The following is a 17,218-nucleotide window of genomic DNA, read 5'->3' as shown; positions in this document are numbered from 1 at the left end:
ATGTGGAAAGTTTGGGGCTTTTCTAAGTTTTCTTTTCACTTTGGCCGTCGACTTTGGCCGCTCTCAGCCCCAACAGGACCCTGAGAGCCGCTTCACGCCCCGCGGGTTGAGCCGGCTCTCTTTAAGTCTTTTATTCTGGATTTTTCCCAAAAGTTGGGCTTTGGTGTCGCGATGTTTGGGGCAGAACTGTTCCAGTTCAACTTTGGCAAAAGCTGCAATGGGGTTAAACAGGGTAGAAATCCCCGCTGAGGGTGGAAAGCAGGAGCAAGAAGGGTCTGGAACCGCCCTGCAAGAGCCGCCACTGGGGCAGAAACACAACTGCTGACTCAAGGAGACCCTTTTCAGTCCTTTATTGCTACAATTTGCCCCGTGGTCGTCAGGTATTTACGGCCCCGACAAGGCCGCTTTGGGCCACGTCAACTCGGAATTTCTGTTCAGTGCCTCTGCGGAGATGAAAAGGGGCGAGTTGGGACCGTGGGATATAAAACGAGGTTGTTGCCGTCGCACTCGCGAACACCTGGAGAACATTTCGGTTCAAGCCGCGCCTTGACTGTCGGCTTTTTTTTGTTTTCCCGGTTTTTAATTTTCCCTTTTGCTGTTTTTGCCTCCGTTCTCCGAGCCCTTAGAGTGCTGGGACAGAGAGTAATTCAAGTTTTAATAACGCTAATTACTCCGGCGTGATGAACGCGGCGCGGTGGTTATTAAGCCAGCAGCCTTGGGACGCTTTCCAAAGCGGAGCTGGGGCGTTTAACCGTTGTTTATTTGCCCCAAAGCTCCGCTGAGCTCGTGGATAGGAGCAGAAAAAAGGCCAGGGCACAAAGACCGGTTGCTAACGAGATGCGCAGCAACGAGGATTTCGTCATTCGGGTCTGTCTGGAACCAAACGGCTTATTGCATAAGCTGCATGGAGGGCTGGGCAGTTTTGAGGGGGGGAAATAGTCGTATTGTGAGATGGAGCCCAAAAAAAAGCTCAGGTGGGACATGAATCCTTTCGCTGGGCTTCCCAGGAGAAGGAGCTTGTTTCTCCCAGCTCCTAAAGAGGGGGGGAAAAAGAGCAAATAATGTTCTGGGGGAAATCTCAGTTCAAATATCTCAGTGTGAATTGGGGGGGTGCGAACCACGTGGAAGAAAATCACAGGGAGGGGATCGGGGCGTTGAGAGGATCCGAGATTTGGGTGTTCGGGCTCTTCGCATTTCCCTGCGGGAAGGGGAAAGGGGTGAAGGTCAAAGGAATCAGGACGCGAATCGATGGTCCCGCTCGTACCCGCAGCTCCGAGGACGCCGTTTTGTGCCAAAAGCTGCCCAAGTTCTTTATTTTAACAACGACATCGGTTCAGTGAAAACACGGCAGCGTGAGAAACCATCAACCAAAAGCAGCTTTATTAAATAAGTGCGACATTTGATTTAAAAACACCCTAGGCTGACCCGGCGACCCGAGAGCAGAACGTCACAACGTTCAGTGTCACTTATCTGGGGTTTTGACGTTGCGAGGAGGAGGAGGAGGAGAATAAAAGGTGATGAAGGGGAGGATCGCCTGAGCTCTTCCAAGAAATCGGCCGCCCTGGCGCGTCGCTGGGGCGTTATTTCCCCGGGAGGGTTTGGAGTGTGCGGTTAAGCAATCGGAGTTGGATATTAACTGCAAGTCTGGGGGTTGGGTTGCCAGATAATTATTTTTTTAGTAGCAGGAGGGCGCCTCGCTTTGGTCCTCAAATTCTGCGCCGCATCATCGTGATATTTAGCAGCAGGGAAAGAGGATAAGACAGAGGTTAAACTTGTAAACTCAGCCCGACTTGGGTCAGTTCAGTGGGGTTCCCGAAGGCCGGGTGTTCCCCGGGTTTCCTGTTCCCCCCCATCCGTGGAAAACGGGGGGAATCCCACCAAAACCAGGTTCCTGACAAACCGTTTTAGCTCCAACAAAAACTCTTATCCTAAAAATATGTACGACAGCTCCCAGGAAAACAGGCTTTACCCAAAAAGGAGCACTTGAGGTGTAGAAACCATAGAATAATTTGGGTTGGATTGGACTTTCAAAGCCCATCCAGTGCACCCCCCGCCGTGAGCAGGGACATTTTCACCGGCTCAGGTGGCTCAGAGCCCCGTCCAGCCTGGCCTGGGATGTCTCCACCTCTCTGGGCAACCTGGGCCAGTGTTTCAACCCCCTCATTCTGTAAAATAGATCGACATCTGCTCCGCGTAAGGCATTACATGTAAAGCTACAGTGGGCAAACTCTCCTGAATTCTAGCTCTTACTTCATCTGCAGAGTGAGGGATGGCTAATTTGAGCTTCCTCAGCTGGGGCAGCGCTTGGCACAAAGCAATGACGGCCCCAAGAGAAATGCGATCGCTGAGGTCAAGACCCAGCGTCTCCAGGTGCCGCGGGCTCGTTAAATGATCCAGCCCCGCATTCGTCAGGGACCGGGCGCTGCGGATCTCCAGGAACCGCAGACGTCTCATGTGGCGCCTGATAAAATCCACGGCGGAGTCAGTGATAACGGAGCCGTGCAGCACAAAGAGCTCCAACCCCTCCAGATCCGGAGCCGCTCGCCCAATATCCATATCATCGATGTTCAAGAAGCCAGAAACGCTCTCTTCAGGGGTAATGGGAGGCGACGTTGAGCAGATGGTGACTTTCAAAGGTGTTAATGCTGCGGACAACGAGGTGCTGAAGCTGAGGCACGGCCCAGCCGCAGAACCAGGAGTCGGGATTAAGCAGCGGCTCAGCTCCAGCCTGGTGAGGGAGCGGGGAGGCTGGCGTAGGGGACGCTGCGGAGATCGGCGTCGTCCACGGCCACGCAGCGGAGCTGGGGACAGCGCGTCCTGAGGTCTCTGAGCAGTGCCGGGGTGAGGAGCCGCCGGTTGATGCCGGGGCCGGCCGGGCTGCGCAGCCGCAGCGCCCGCAGGTTGTCCTGGAACCGCCACCGCGCCAAGCACCGCAGGGGCCAGGTGCTGTGCTGGGGGAGAGAGAGAGAAAAGGGTCCATTCCAGGGGGTGGGGACCCCCAGATCCTTGTACGCAGTGGGGTGACCCCCCACACACCCCCCCATCTGCAATGGGGTGACCCCCCCTGCCCCATCTCAGGCCCTGCCCGCAACTGGGGTGACCCCTCCCCATAATGGGGTGACCCCCACACACACACCCTTGCCCCATCTCACCCCCTGCCCATAGTGGGGTGACCCCCCCGATCTGAGCCCCCTGCCCATAGTGGGGTGACCCCCCCTGATCTGAGCCCCCTGCCCATAGTGGGGTGACCCCCCCGATCTGAGCCCCCTGCCCATAGTGGGGTGACTCCCCCCAACCTGAGCCCCCTGCCCATAGTGGGGTGACTCCCCCCAACCTGAGCCCCCTGCCCATAGTGGGGTGACCCCCCCCAACTGACCCCCTGCCCACAGTGGGGTGACCCCCCCGATCTGAGCCCCCTGCCCATGGTGGGGTGACTCCCCCCGATCTGAGCCCCCTGCCCATGGTGGGGTGATCCCCCCGATCTGAGCCCCCTGCCCATGCTGGGGTGATGCCCCCATCTCACCCCCTGCCCATAGTGGGGTGACCCCCCCAACTGACCCCCTGCCCACAGTGGGGTGACCCCCCCGATCTGAGCCCCCTGCCCGTGGTGGGGTGACTCCCCCCGATCTGAGCCCCCTGCCCATGGTGCGGTGATCCCCCCGATCTGAGCCCCCTGCCCATGGTGGGGTGACCCCCCCGATCTGAGCCCCCTGCCCATAGTGGGGTGACCCCCCCGATCTGAGCCCCCTGCCCATAGTGGGGTGACCCCCATCTCACCCCCTGCCCATAGTGGGGTGACCCCCCCACACCCCCTGCCCCCGCTGGGGTGACCCCCCCACACCCCCTGCCCCCGCTGGGGTGACTCCCCCACACCCCCTGCCCCCGCTGGGGTGATCCGGGCTGCGGCCCGTACCTCGGCCCGTCTCAGACCCACATCTCTCGGTCCCGCACCAGATGGCGCCCCTGCCGGCAGGCGCTGCAGGGAGGCGGAGGCAGCGCTCAGCGGCGGAGCCGAGGCGGGGGGCGGCCGTTCGGAGCGGGGGGATCCCACCCGGCCACCCGCGGTCGGTCCCGCCCCGGCGGCAGCTCCAGGATCCGGAGCCGCAGCAGCTCCGGCGCCTCTGCGGCCGCCATCTTTCCCGCTTCACTCGTGTCGCTGACGTCACGTCCGCCCACACTCCTGGTAACTTCCGGTTCCGGCGTCGAAGCGGCTGCGGGGAGTGACGCAGAGCTCGGTGGGTACCGGGGGGCACCGGGCGGGCTCCGGTGGGGCCGGGACGTCCCTGTTCACTCCTTGGACCCCTTTCATTAACGGCAAATCCCTCCCGGCGCCTCTTGGCCCCCTCCCCGGTGCCTCTTTCCCCCCTCCCGGCGCCTGTTGGCCCCCTCCCCGCTGCCTCTTTGTCCCCCCCCTCCCCGGTGCCTCATCCCGTCCCCCCCCGGTAACCGCTCTCATCCCTCAGGCAGCGATGATCGAAGTCGTGTGCAACGACCGTCTGGGCAAGAAGGTGCGGGTGAAATGCAAGTATCCTCGGGAAGCGGGGCGGGGGGGAACAGGGGGGTCGCCCGGGGTTTTGGGGTGGGGGGGTTGAGCTCCCCGGTTCCCGCCGCCTTTTCCTTAACGGCCCCGGCAGCACCGAGGACTCGATCCGCGACCTGAAGAAGCTGATCGCGGCCCAGACCGGGACCCGCTGGGACAAGATCGTGCTCAAGAAGTGGTGAGTGGGAGCGGGGGGGTCCAAGCGGCGCCCCCCGCCTCTCCCCGTCCCAATCCCGTTACCGGCCGCCTGACCCGCTGTGTCCCGTCCCCGCAGGTACACGATCTTCAAGGATCACGTCACGCTGGGCGACTGTATCCTTCTCCGGGCGGGTGTTTGACAGTTTTAACGGGGCAGGGGGCGCGGTGTCCACAGCTTCCCCAGCCCCACCGATCTCCGCCCTTCTCCTTAACCCCACCCTGCAGATGAGATCCACGATGGGATGAACCTGGAGCTCTACTACCAGTAGCTGCTGCCGTCCCCCCCAGTTCCCTCCCGGTTCCCTCCCGGTTCCCCCTGCCCGGTGCTCTCTTCCTCCACCCCCCGCCCAAAACCCCCATCTCCCCCTGCCCCCCCGGTATCGCCGAGCTGGAGCCATGTTGAGGCTCTAAACCCTTCCCTGGCGTGTTGAAGTGATTTATAATAAACGTGTTTCTCGAGTTTCTGGTTGCTGTGTGGTTCCGGGGGAATGAGCAGGTCGGTGGCGTTTCTCTGCGCCTTCCTGCCGCTTTTGGCCGCCCGCGGCCACCGTCCGCGCCTCCGTCACGTGCCCAGGGCCGCTTCCGGCTTCGACGCAGCCTCCCGCACGCCGCCAATGAGCGCAAGAAGGACGGGTGCATCCACCAATGGCAGCGCGGGGAGGTTGGGCGCTGCCTTTCTTCAGACCAATAGGAGCGGGGAAAGGGTGGGTTAGCCCCGCCCCCTCGCCGCGCCAATGGGGCCGGGCCGGGCGCGGGCGGTGCGGGAGGCGCTGCCGAGGGAAGATGGCGGAGGAGGAGAAGCTGCCCGCGGGCTGGGAGAAGCGCATGAGCCGCAGCTCCGGTACGGGCAGCGGCGCCGGGAGCGCAGGGGCTGGCGGGTTGGGCCTCCCGGAGCAACGGGGGTGCGGCCCGGTGGGCCCGGCCTGGGCCTCGGTGGGGTGTGAGGGGCCGGAGCGGGGCCTGGGCCCGGCGGGGTGTGAGGGGCCGGGGTGCGGTGCCCCCGTGCCCGTGGGGCTTCGTGCCCCTGGGGGTCGTGAAGCGGCTCCTGGGCCCGGAGGGTTGTGGGGGGGACGTGGGTCCGTGTGGGGGGAGCGGGACAGGGCGGCAGAACCGGAGAATCCTCCTCGGAAAAGGGCGGGTTGGAGCCCCATGAGACACTTCGCCCCTGGCGGGGGGTTGTGGTGGCTCAGGGCGATGTTTTCAGCGGGGTTTTGGCGCTTTTTTTGGCGAGTTTTTCGTAGTTCCCGCCTCTAAAGCAGCTCTTGGCGGGGAGGGTCGCGTCCATCAGCCTCTGCTCGATTAGGGACGATGAGTCTGGGGGTGCCGAGGGAGAATCGGGGTCTGTTTGACCCTTTCTGTGCCACAACCGCCGCGGCTGAAGCTCCTGGACCCAGCAGCTCCAGGCTGCTGGTTGGGATCACGACGGAGAATTCGGGTCGTCGCTTCCCGGCGCTCGGCTTCGCCGTTGCGATCCCCCCCCTTGCTTTGCTCGGCTCTTTTATCGGGTTTACTCCGCTTCTGGCTTCGGCGGAGGGTTTCAGGGTGAATCGTTTGCTAGGATAAAACAGAAATCGTCTTGTTGGATGCCGTGAATTATCGCACGCGTGGCTTTGAGCAACGGAATTACCCGAATGTGTCGAGGGGCGACTCCACGGGAGCTCCGTTTGCCGCCGGTGGAGGAAACCGTCTTATTTTCTGGTAGAAAAAAGGTGATTTTTTGGGAAGGAGCTGTGCAACACAAAGGTGCGATCTCTGCTAACACGTTTTGCTGCGGGATGCGCTCAATAGTGGGGGTTTGACGCCGTTTCGGCCTCGGAAACAGAGCTGGAGTGCGTAGGAAACGATGCGGAGTTGGAAAGTTCTGTTCGGTGTGTTTGATGCCAGTGTGGATGCGGCCGGGCGCTCGCAGAAATCTCGTCTTCTGCGCCTTCAGGGTTGAGAAAGTGATTCTTGGGGTTAAAACCGTGATTCTTGGCATTGAAAACTGGATTCTTGAGGTCAAAAACTTGATTCTCGGGGTCAGAAGCTGATTCTTGGGGCTAAAAGCTTTGATTCTCGGGGTCAGAAGCTGATTCTTTGGTTAAAAACTCAATTCCTGGGGTCAGAAACTGATTCTCGGGGTCAAGAAACTGATTCTTGAGGCTAAAAATGTGATTCTTAGGGTCAGAAGCTGATTCTCGGGGTCTAGAAACTGATTCTTGAGGCTAAAAATCTGATTCTTTGTTTAAAAACTCAATTCTTGGGGTCAGAAACTTGATTCTCGGGGTTAAAAACTTGATTCTTGGGGTCAGAAACTGATTCTTGGGGTTAAGAAACCAATTCTTGGGGTCTAGAAACTGATTCTCGGGGTTAAAAACTTGATTCTTGGAGTCTAGAAACTGGTTCTTGGGGTTAAAAATTTGATTCTTTGGTTAAAAACTCAATTCTTGGGGTTAAAAACTGATTCTCAGGGCTAAAAACTTGATTCCTGGGGTCAAGAAACTGCTTGTTGGGGTTACAAATCTGATTCTTGGGGTGCAGAAGCTCCTTCCCGGGTTCTTCCAGGGTCAGAAAATGATTCTTGGGGTCAAAACTCAATTCTTGAGGTCTGGAAACTGGTTCTTGGGGTCTGGAAACTCGGTTCTTGGGGTTGAAAATTCGGTTCTCGGGGCTAAAAACTTGATTCCTGAGGTCAAGAAACTGCTTGTTGGGGTTACAAATCTGATTCTTGGGGCGCAGAAGCTCCTTCCCGGGTTGTTCCAGGGTCAAAACTGAATTCTTGGGGTCAAAACTCAATTCTTGGGGTCTGGAAACCGGTTCTTGGGGTGTGGAAACTGATCGTTGGGGTCGGAAACTTGATTGTTGGGGTCGGAAACTGATTTTTGGGGTTAAAAACTTGATTCCTGGGATCAAGAAACTGCTTGTTGGGGTTACAAATCTGATTCTTGGGGTGCAGAAGCTCCTTCCCGGGTTGTTCCAGGGTCAAAACTCAATTCTTGGGGTCTGGAAACTGGTTCTTGGGGTCTGGAAACTGATCGTTGGGGTCGGAAACTGATTTTTGGGGCTAAAAACTTGATTCCTGGGATCAAGAAACTGCTTGTTGGGGTTACAAATCTGATTCTTGGGGCGCAGAAGCTCCTTCCCGGGTTGTTCCAGGGTGTTTTTCCCCCTAACCTCGGCCCCTCTCGCCCGCAGGCCGCGTCTATTACTTCAACCACCTCACCAACGCCAGCCAGTGGGAGCGGCCGAGCGGCGGCCGGACCAACGGACACGGGGAGCCCAGCAAAGTGCGCTGCTCGCACCTCCTGGTCAAGCACAACCAGTCCCGCCGGCCCTCCTCCTGGCGCCAGGACAGGATCACGCGCACCAAGGACGAGGCGCTGGAGCTTATAAACGGCAAGTAAATAACCCCAGAATGTCAGGGAGGGGAAGGGAGCTCGAAAGCTCAGCCAGCCCGATCCCCCCGCCGGAGAAACACCCCGATGAGGTTACACAGAACCAGGCGGGTTGGAATGATCCAGAGGAGGAGACTCCACAGCCTCCCTGGGCAGCCTGGGCCGGGCTCTGGCACCCTCGCCGGGAAGAAGTTTCTTCCCATCTTGAAGCGGAACCTCCTGTGTTCCGGTTTGCACCCGTTGCCCCTTGTCCTGTCGCTGTTGTCACCAACGGCTCCATCCTCCTGACGCTCCCCCTTTCCATATTGACAACCATTAATGTCACCCCTCAGTCTCCTCTTCTCCAGCTCAGAGCCCCAGCTCCTCAGCCGTTCCCACACGGGAGCTGCTCCACTCCCTCCAGCATCTTCGTGGCTGCGCTGGGCTCTCCCAACAGTTCCCTGTCCTTGGACTGAGGGGCCAGAACTGGACACAATATTCCAGATGCGGCCTCCCCAGGGCAGAGCAGAGGGGAGGAAAACAAGGGAGCGACCCCCAAGGTGCCTCAAAATGGCGCCAGAATCACCTCAGGGCTCAAAATGGCGGCACCAAAATCACCTCAGGGCTCAAAATGGCGGCACCAAAATCACCTCAGGGCTCAAAATGGCGCCAGAATCACCTCAGGGCTCAAAATGTCGCCAGAATCACCTCAGGGCTCAAAGTGGCGGCACCAAAATCACCTCAGGGCTCAAAATGTCGCCAGAATCACCTCAGGGCTCAAAATGTCGCCAGAATCACCTCAGGGCTCAAAATGTCGCCAGAATCACCTCAGGGCTCAAAATGGCGCCAAAATCACCTCAGGGCTCAAAATGTCGCCAGAATCGCCTCAGGGCTCAAAATGGCGCCAGAATCACCTCAGGGCTCAAAATGGCGCCAGAATCACCTCAGAGATCAAAATGGCGCCAGAATCACCTCAGGGCTCAAAGTGGCGGCCCCAGGGGAACCAATTTTAGGGGTTTTTTTGGCCTTGATGCAAGCCTCTACGCTTGCCCTTGTTCTATTTCATTAAATTTCTCCCCGCCCAGCTCTCCAGCCTGCCCAGGCCTCTGGATGGCAGCGCAGCCTCCCAGCGTCAGCCAGTCCTCCCAGTTCGGTGCCACCAGCGAACTGGGTGACAGTCACTTTATTCCCTCATCCAAGTCGCCGATGAATATATTGAATAATACTGGTCCCGAATGCAGCAGAGAGAGAAAATTCTACCGTTAAAGGGGAAAAAAAGGCATTTTAAGGCTAGAATTGGGCCCTCAGATGCGGTTGGGTGTGTTGCGAACTTGCTAAAGCAAAGGGGTTTTTTTTTAAAGCCAAATGGGTTGAACCTGCACTTCTGTGTGTCCTTAGAGAGCCGGTTTTGCTGTTTAAATGATTAAATGACACAACGACAGGTCCTAGCCCACCTGGTTTGTCGTTTGTTTTTTTTTTTTTTTTAATTTTGTAATGTCATTTCAGAGGTTTGTTTGGATTTCCTTTGTAAATGTGTATTTTTATATATACAAATAATAAAATTATTTCAAGCTAAACCAAGTGGTTTTTAAACATTTCTTTCTTTTCACTTCTTGCCCACATAGCAACTTAGAGTCAGTTCTAATTAAGCTCTGGTTGAAGTCCAGTTGATTGCAGGCGGGAATCGACTGTGCGGACGATCCCAAAACGTTCTGGGCTGTGAGCCGGTCCTCAACAGCCTTAATTTATTTTATTTTCTATTTTCCTTGCCACTCCGGCAGCAGAATTGATGTCGCGTTTCTTCAGCATGGTGAGGTTTTAATCTTTCAAAGGCAAGTTCAAAGCCCAGCTGTTAATTGCGGCTTTTTTTCCCCCTCTTAGGGTGAGGAATTTGAGGGCTTAAGGTGAGGTTTAAATCAGTCCTGCTGATTAATTGATGACGCTGGGCCTGTCTTATCTTCAGCAATGAGGGAGGGAAGACAGGGAGGGTGTTTTGGCCTCTGCCCAACCATAAATTTAAGGACTTTCTTAGCTGAAAGTCCTTGGAAGGGAAATATCTGTGCCGAATAACCAGTGACCAGCAGGTACCTGCTCACCACCCGTTGCCAGGGGGGTTAAATCAGTGAACCTGGAGCTTTGTCAGGGGAACAATTTCCATTTTTAGGAGGGAAAATCGTCTTTTTTGCATCTCAAGAGGAATTTCAGGAGCTTGTGGCCAGGGAGGCTTTTTGATCCGTAGATGTTCTGTAAACTGGTGACGCCTAGAAGCCCCAATAACGTTATTTAGACTCAACAATTTTCATCATTCTTACTTTGTGCTTTTCTTCGAGATGCTGCAGTTCTTTGCTACGTGATAAGGGGACGGAAAGAAACAGATGAACCTTGAGAAATTGAGCGTCTCGCTATCAAGCTCTGATGTTTCCTCCTCTCTCTGTGGTGTCTGAAGAGGGAAGAGCCGCGATTAAAACTTTGCTTTTCATAAATAGCCTGCTGGTTTTCATGGTAAAGGCCATTAGGGACTTAATTCCTACAACGGGACCCTTTCTGTCCGCGTTTACCGCTAATAAACACCATTCCTGGGAAGGTCGTAGGGAACTCATGATTAATTATTTTACAGCGGCTTCTTGAAAATGATTTTAAGTTGAATTTCTAGAGCAGCTGAAGCTCCTTGGGTTCTGTTTTGGCTCCGGATGGTCGGGCACCAAAAAAATTATCTGTGACGGTTATTTCAGACCATGTTGCGTAGAAACCCATTTTCCAGCTAAATACAACTTAGGATCAGTTTCCTTCCGGCGTTTCTCGCGTCGGCGTCGTTGAATTACTGAATTAAATTGAATTTCTTCCCGCTGGTTTAATATTCTGACCCCCCCTTTCTGCCGCTGGTGCTTCCCCACCCTCCAGCTGGGGTTTTTTTGCGTGTTTTCTTATCTTACCCCCCATTTCTTGTTGCAGAATCAGTTGAGATTCATCCCAAATTCAGCCCCTGGAAGCTGCTTTTCCCCAATATCCCCATTTCAGCACAATTCTTCATCTTGTTCTTCATCAATTTGTTCTAAAGGGCTGAGATTATTTGGGGGAAAAGGCTCATTGATCCCACTTTGCGGAGCCGACGTTTTGTCTCGTTCCAGTCGAGGTGACTCGAAACGACGTCGGCTTTAAAAACGCCTCGGACTCGGGCCAAGAAAACCCACTTGACAGGCAGATTTTTTGGTCGCCGGCGTAAAATTCGGGGGGTTTTAATATTCCAAACCCTATTTCGATGTGTAGGTGGCTGGTTTGCTCCGCTTCCGAAACTCGGCACCTGCTGATGTGACCAGGGCAGGCGGTTTGGGGTAGAAATTGATCCTTAATTTGGATTATTTATTACTTTAACGTCACTATATGTGTGGAAGCCGGAATTCTGGACGCTTCTGGGGTGATGCGTGCTGGGGATTGGCAGCTCTATGCAATGAAATACGTATTTATAGTAGTGCGAATCTGTATTTTTTCGGATAAATGCTGTTTTTTCAGCAAGCGAAAGCAGCTTAGTTTAATAGGATGAACCAGGATCAGTTTATTTCCTAAACCCGCGGCCCTCACGGGTATTTCCTCAGGCGGATACAAGTATAGAGCATTAAAATAAGCCGCAAAATACTTATTTCTTTTGCATCAGAAACCGCCCTTTCCGGAGTTATTCGCGTGACCCTTTTTCCAGTCGGGATCTTCCGCTGCTTGTGCTTGGAATAAATGATGCCCAGCCTGATTTTTGTTCATTTTTATAAAGGTTTATCCCGCAAAGTGCGGGCTCTTTATACAGTGACGTGAAACAGGAATTTTGGTTATGGAAACCAGGAGATTTAAGAGCTTAAAGCGGGGGGAAAAAGCAACATTTCTCTTGATTCTCCTCGGCTCCCTCTCATTTTGCAGGTGGAAAACAGGCCTGGCCGGTTCAAAAGGCGGACGGGAGGTCTCTGGAAAGAGGGATTGAAAGAATTTTGCACATTTCTAGGGGAGGAAAAGAAGTTTTAGGTGGATTTCAGCCAGTAGGGAGAGTAGTTTGGGGTTGGAAGCTGCACGCGGGGGCAGATTCCTCCGGGAATACGCGCGCGAACGGTGATTTTTTGCAATGTAATTCAAGCTTAATTTCTCACTCATGGTTCCAAACCCCCTGCGGTTGATTCGGGGTGGTGGGGGGTTAAATGGGAACTGGGCAGAGCGACACTTTGGGGTTTTAATTAGCGATTAGGCTCCTTTTAATGAAGGAAGCCGGTTGAGCTGCGTGAAACTCCGCAGGGTTTTCTCGGCGCTCCGTGAAAACCGCGCCAATCGGGATCTGTAATTAGCGGCTCCGCAGTCGCGTTATCAAGCTATCAACTGGAAAATATCACTTATCTCATAGATTTTCTTGTTATGAGCTACCGGAGAGGGTTAAAACTGGTCCAGAAAGATTCGGAACAGTGAGGCAGAGCTCTCGGTTAAGGGTACGAGTGTTTCTTTTAAAAATAATAATTCACTCCTCGAAGATTCTTGGTACTCGGTCGTCGAGCCCTTCCGAAACCAAAAGCTCGTTTATTTGCAAGCTGAATAATAAATTCCTGTGAGTCAGGGGGAGCGGGAGGCGGAATCACCTTTTTATTTCTTAATTTAATAGGAGTTTAAACAGAAATAAGGCACGACGTAAAGCAAAACCCGCGCCAAGCGCTTTTGGGGTACGAGGGAAGTTTAGTTCTGGCTCCGCCGTTGTTCGAAAACCGTCTTGTGAAGCTCGCGGTGGGATTTTGGCTTTTTCTCCCCCTCCTCTGACTCATTCCCTGTATTTCCAGGCTACATCCAGAAGATCAAGTCGGGAGAGGAGGATTTTGAATCTCTCGCTTCCCAGTTCAGCGACTGCAGCTCGGCCAAGGCGGGAGGTGACCTGGGTGCGTTTGGACGGGGTAAGTCCAGCTTAGCCCGGCAGTTTGAGCCCAGGATTGAGATTAAACGCTCGACGCCGATGTTCTTCACCGGGGGGGGGTCGGGTTTAATAACGCACCCGCTGCCGGCGGGGGAACGAGCAGGAAAAAACGGATTTACACACCGCGCAGGAAACGTGGTTTGATGCCTGGAAGTTAAACCAGTTAGGAGCGAAACCGGAATATGACTCGAGGCAGAGATGGGATGTCGTGCAAACGCCCTTCGTGAAATCGGCTTTTTCCCCTCTGGAAAAGGGGTTTTTTTTGCCGGGTGCAAATCCAGTTGCGGAGCGGAACGGGGAGCGGATAAGCGGGTAAATGATTTGACGTTCTGATCTTCGGTGAGAAAGCGATTAAGAAACGGTGGCAATGAGGACAACGATGACGTTGCTGCTGAGGGAATTTATCCCAGGGCTATCGATCGCACCAAAAAGCTCGTGGACGCTTCCTCGCTAACGAGATTTGCTGGGGTGGGAGGAGGAATCCTTGGGATGGGGAAACGTAATAGCGGAACCTCTTTCGCTTTGTCTTCCAAATGCTTTTTGCAGTAATTTCCACTAGGAGGAAAATATAAAGCGATGATGGCGTGAGTACGGCTACAATACTCAAAGAACAAGGCAAAATCTTTTCGTAGCGAGGGTTTCCGTGCGTGTTTTATTTGCAGAGGGTCAGGAAAAAGTTCCTTGTTAGGGTGCGGTGCTGCTGCAGTTCAACATTTGCTTCCTCAAATCGATCCTTTCAGGCAGGGCCGAGCAGCGATATTTTATTTTATAGAATGAAACGTTCATCCCGGGCTGCTCTATCTGTTATTTCGGGTTCCGCAGAAACTCGGCTCTTGGGAGACGTCCGGAAAGAGATTTATATTCTCTTCTGACTGCACCAAAATGTAAAGAAATGTCGCAAGAGCCGGTTTTCCACTAGATGGCATTGGAACCACGCGCGGTGCCCAAACCCCTCAGCTCTCCCTCCCTCCCCCTCTTTTTTCTTTTATTTTACCCGAAACTGAAAATGTAATTTGGTAGAACTCGGTGCGCTGGTTACTTCAGAGGTGAAGTTATTAAAACATTTCCATTTATCTTCCTGAAGCCCTTCAAATGAGTCGTGTTTCCGCTGCGGTGGAGCGGGGAGGCCGGTCCCTCATCCCAAGGCGAGATTTTCAGGTCCTGGTGGAAAATAACCCCCGAAAATTCAGGTGATAAGGCAGATCTGCCCGACAGTGAATGACACCAGCTTTGTCACCGGCTGAGCTGCTCGTCTCTCCCGGCAATTAATCTAAAAGCCGAAATGAGAGAAGTGAAACGCTGTGCATCAGGTCGCTTCAGGAATAAAAAAATCCTTTTTTTTTTTTAAATTTAGAAGGGGAAAATACCAAACCGAAGCTATTACTAATCCTGAAAGGGAGGAATTGAGCATTTTTTTGGTGGCATCTAACTGCCTGGCCTAGAGAAAAAGGTGACAAACGGATGGAGATCCTGAAATAAAACCTAAAATACCGTCATTCTTGAACCCTTTTGTAGGAGACCGGTGGCTCCTCTTGGCTGGAATTATTCTGGCCGAGCGCTCGTGCTCCTTTTTCCTCCCGCTCGTGAATCCTTCGAGCGCTTCTGCCTTATCCCCATCACTAAATCTTCCGAAACTCAGGGACTTAGAGACCAGAACCTTAAGAGCGATTCTTATCTAGGTCGTGACATTATCCGTGTGCGCCTTGTAAATTATTGAGCGCAGCTTGTAACTCACACTGCGTCCGAACCCGGAGGGCGTGCGAGCCGGGAAGGCGAAGATCCGCTCACGCCAACGCGTTTCCTCCCGTTTTTCGGGCCCGCGGATCGGAGCAAACCCCCCCGGTTTAAAAAAGAAATAAATCCGTGTACGGGCGCGCGTGAATGAGCCATTTTGAACCATCTCCCGGCGGCGGATGAAAACAAACGCCCCCCTGCGAGTTATTAATCGGTGACTTTGTTTGCCTGGCGGCTGCCTCCGTTTGCTGGGAAAGATGCTGCGCTCGTTGCCGGGTTTAACGGCGCTTTCTGGTGTCTGCTCCCCGCAGGTCAGATGCAGAAGCCGTTTGAAGACGCCTCGTTCGCGCTGAGGGCCGGCGAGATGAGCGGCCCCGTGTTCACAGAATCAGGGATCCACATCATCCTCCGCACAGAGTGAAGTGCCTTGGCCGGAAAGGAAAGGGCGAGGGGAAGAAAAGGCGAAGAAAAAACAACAAAAAAAAAAAACCCGACTCCAACCTGCGCTCTCCCCAAACGAACTTCATACCCAGTTGAAAACAAAAAGCTCATTTCATATCTCGATATCTTGGGTGGCACCTGACACGACGTTTTTCACCTCCGCGGGTAACCAAGGGTGAGGACTCGATGGAAAGCAGACGGTAGCGTCTTTCCCAAGCAGAGAGAATGTCAAACGCGCCGTTTTTCTGGCATGCCGCAGTTCTCTTGACGCGTCTCCTAAGCCGTCGATGCTCCGGGTCACACTTCAGAGCTTCCCGCACCCACCCCGGTAGAGCCGACGAGTATTTATTACGGCGCCGGTGCCGAGCCGGCCCGAGGAACCGCGTCCCCAACCCTCTGCATGTTTAACCGCATCCGAACCCCTCGCCGAGGGCGGTTTTTTTTTTGCTCCCGCGGTCCGGCCACTTGGTTCGTAGCTCCGATTTCCTAAAGCCGTTCCCCGATGAAAACGGCGGGTCGCGAAGGATGAGCCGGCGCGGGGCGGCCGGCCGCGGCGTCCCCTCCTCTCCCTCCGTCCCGGCGGCACCGGGAGCTCCCGCCGCTCCCGCCTGTCGCTTTGACTCAAAAACTTGAAAAATGCCTTTTTTTTTTTTTTTGGTGGATCAGGGCCAGTCGTTGCGCTGCGGGAGGGGGGCCGCGCGGCGTCGCGGTCCGGAGGACGCTCCGTTATTTCGCCGCGATGGTGCCGTTTCGTAGGGCGGGCTTTCCTTTTTTCTTTATCCCTTTTAGCTAGAAAACCTTTTTTTTGTTCTTAAAATTTCTCAAACTCCATCCACCTGTGGTTTGAACACTGTAAGCCGTCGTTTCCCGGTTACGCCGCGTTGCTGCTGTTTAGCGAAGTAAAAACAGGAAAATAAAGCAAACAAAAAGAAAAATCCCAGCTTTGGTCCAGTGCAAACCGGCTGTATAGTTCCAGTTCTCTTAAGCAGAAAATAAAGCCCTCTCCAATTAAACATTTCCAGAGCTCTGCTATTGATTATTTCTCCTCCTTTGCCTGTGGAGATCGTGTTGCTTCTATGAGAACGAACCAAAAAAACCCCTCTGCGATATGTGCTGGGTTGGTTCTTGCTCTTTCGTCGTCTTTTGGGGGGGTTTGTTTGGTGCTGGTTTTTATTTTTAAATCCTAAAACGGAAATGTGGTTTGCGTGGTATTAAGAAAAAAAAACCAAACTTCTCCAAATTAGTCGTAAGCTCTAAGTGAATATTCTTTATTCTGTCGTCGCTGGGTTTTGCTTTGCGTGGAGTCGACGTCTCGTTTGGTGAGAACTGTTGAACTCCTGGTACGAGCTGTGACTTCAGATAAGGTAAAATCAGTATTTTAGCGCCATTTAATAACTATTTCCGACCTCTCCTCCATTACGGTAAAAGCCTCCTCAGCGTGTTGGGTGTTTTTTCCCTAAAAACTCCCATTTTAGAGCCGGGGGAAGGCGACATTTCTACGTCCTCTCACTGAAAACAAACATCTGACTATCGCTCGCAGTTCTGCTTTTTGAAGGCGCTCGCGCATCGGATGGAAATGGGTTTCCATAGCTACACATCGATTTAAACGAGGGGGGAAAAAAAAAAAGAAAAAGAAAAATATCCAGCTGGAGGTGACGAGCAGGCGAGAACTTCAAAAAGAAAAATCACCTCAAATAACGGGGAAGGATCAGAGGTAAAGAAAGATGGGAAATGCGGATTTCACCGTAGGAACCGGGGTCCGAAGGCCCCACGGACACCCTGGGCTGCGTTTATTTTATTTATTTTATTTATTCTATTTATTTCCCGCTGCCGTTTGCCTGTCGGGAAGCGAGGGAGCCCCGGGTGGCCCTGCTGGGGAATATCAATTATTTTTTGGGTGCTCCATCAAACCCCTGCGACAATTTCTGCATCCTTCGGCTCCTTTTCCCCGGGGAGCTCGGAACCGCAGCAAAAATCCCCTTTTCCTTGCAAATCTCGTCGCACCGACCCCGTGTCGCT

At 53.9% G+C, this 17,218-nt stretch overlaps 3 protein-coding genes across 3 annotated transcripts; 2 read left to right on the top strand and 1 right to left on the bottom strand.

Moving 5' to 3' along the window:
* Window positions 1-1,370: 1,370 nt before the first annotated feature.
* On the bottom strand, window positions 1,371-4,309 carry FBXL12 (F-box and leucine rich repeat protein 12). The gene is given in 6 exon segments (XM_065654907.1): window positions 1,371-2,599; window positions 2,601-2,709; window positions 2,712-2,741; window positions 2,744-2,951; window positions 3,914-4,142; window positions 4,254-4,309. Coding segments are annotated over 6 exon segments (1,071 nt in total). The 3' UTR covers window positions 1,371-2,160.
* Window positions 4,190-5,197, top strand: UBL5 (ubiquitin like 5). The gene is made up of 5 exons (XM_065655024.1): window positions 4,190-4,235; window positions 4,464-4,525; window positions 4,635-4,718; window positions 4,815-4,852; window positions 4,964-5,197. The coding sequence occupies exons 2-5, from the start codon at window positions 4,470-4,472 to the stop codon at window positions 5,005-5,007; spliced, it is 222 nt and encodes a 73-aa protein (XP_065511096.1). The 5' UTR covers window positions 4,190-4,235; window positions 4,464-4,469; the 3' UTR covers window positions 5,008-5,197.
* Window positions 5,198-5,466: 269 nt separating this feature from the next.
* On the top strand, window positions 5,467-16,212 carry PIN1 (peptidylprolyl cis/trans isomerase, NIMA-interacting 1). The gene is made up of 4 exons (XM_065654982.1): window positions 5,467-5,579; window positions 7,913-8,113; window positions 12,894-13,004; window positions 15,070-16,212. The coding sequence occupies exons 1-4, from the start codon at window positions 5,522-5,524 to the stop codon at window positions 15,177-15,179; spliced, it is 480 nt and encodes a 159-aa protein (XP_065511054.1). The 5' UTR covers window positions 5,467-5,521; the 3' UTR covers window positions 15,180-16,212.
* The last annotated feature ends 1,006 nt before the right edge of the window (window positions 16,213-17,218 follow it).

The sequence above is a fragment of the Caloenas nicobarica genome, chromosome 36, assembly GCF_036013445.1.
Source record: "Caloenas nicobarica isolate bCalNic1 chromosome 36, bCalNic1.hap1, whole genome shotgun sequence".
Taxonomy (NCBI): Eukaryota; Metazoa; Chordata; class Aves; order Columbiformes; family Columbidae; genus Caloenas; species Caloenas nicobarica.
The sequence above is the reverse complement of the archived record's forward strand: the minus strand, read 5'-3'. Positions and strand labels throughout refer to the sequence as shown.

Bases quoted from the DNA above. Each gene is read 5' to 3' on its own strand.
- PIN1 (XM_065654982.1), top strand. From the start codon at position 5,522: ATGGCGGAGGAGGAGAAGCTGCCCGCGGGCTGGGAGAAGCGCATGAGC. The intron at 8,114-12,893 runs GCAAGTAAATAA...CTGTATTTCCAG, and splicing joins GGCGCTGGAGCTTATAAACG to GCTACATCCAGAAGATCAAG. The intron at 13,005-15,069 runs GTAAGTCCAGCT...TGCTCCCCGCAG, and splicing joins CCTGGGTGCGTTTGGACGGG to GTCAGATGCAGAAGCCGTTT.
- UBL5 (XM_065655024.1), top strand. From the start codon at position 4,470: ATGATCGAAGTCGTGTGCAACGACCGTCTGGGCAAGAAGGTGCGGGTG. The intron at 4,526-4,634 runs GTATCCTCGGGA...CGGCCCCGGCAG, and splicing joins AAGGTGCGGGTGAAATGCAA to CACCGAGGACTCGATCCGCG. The intron at 4,853-4,963 runs GTATCCTTCTCC...CCCACCCTGCAG, and splicing joins TCACGTCACGCTGGGCGACT to ATGAGATCCACGATGGGATG.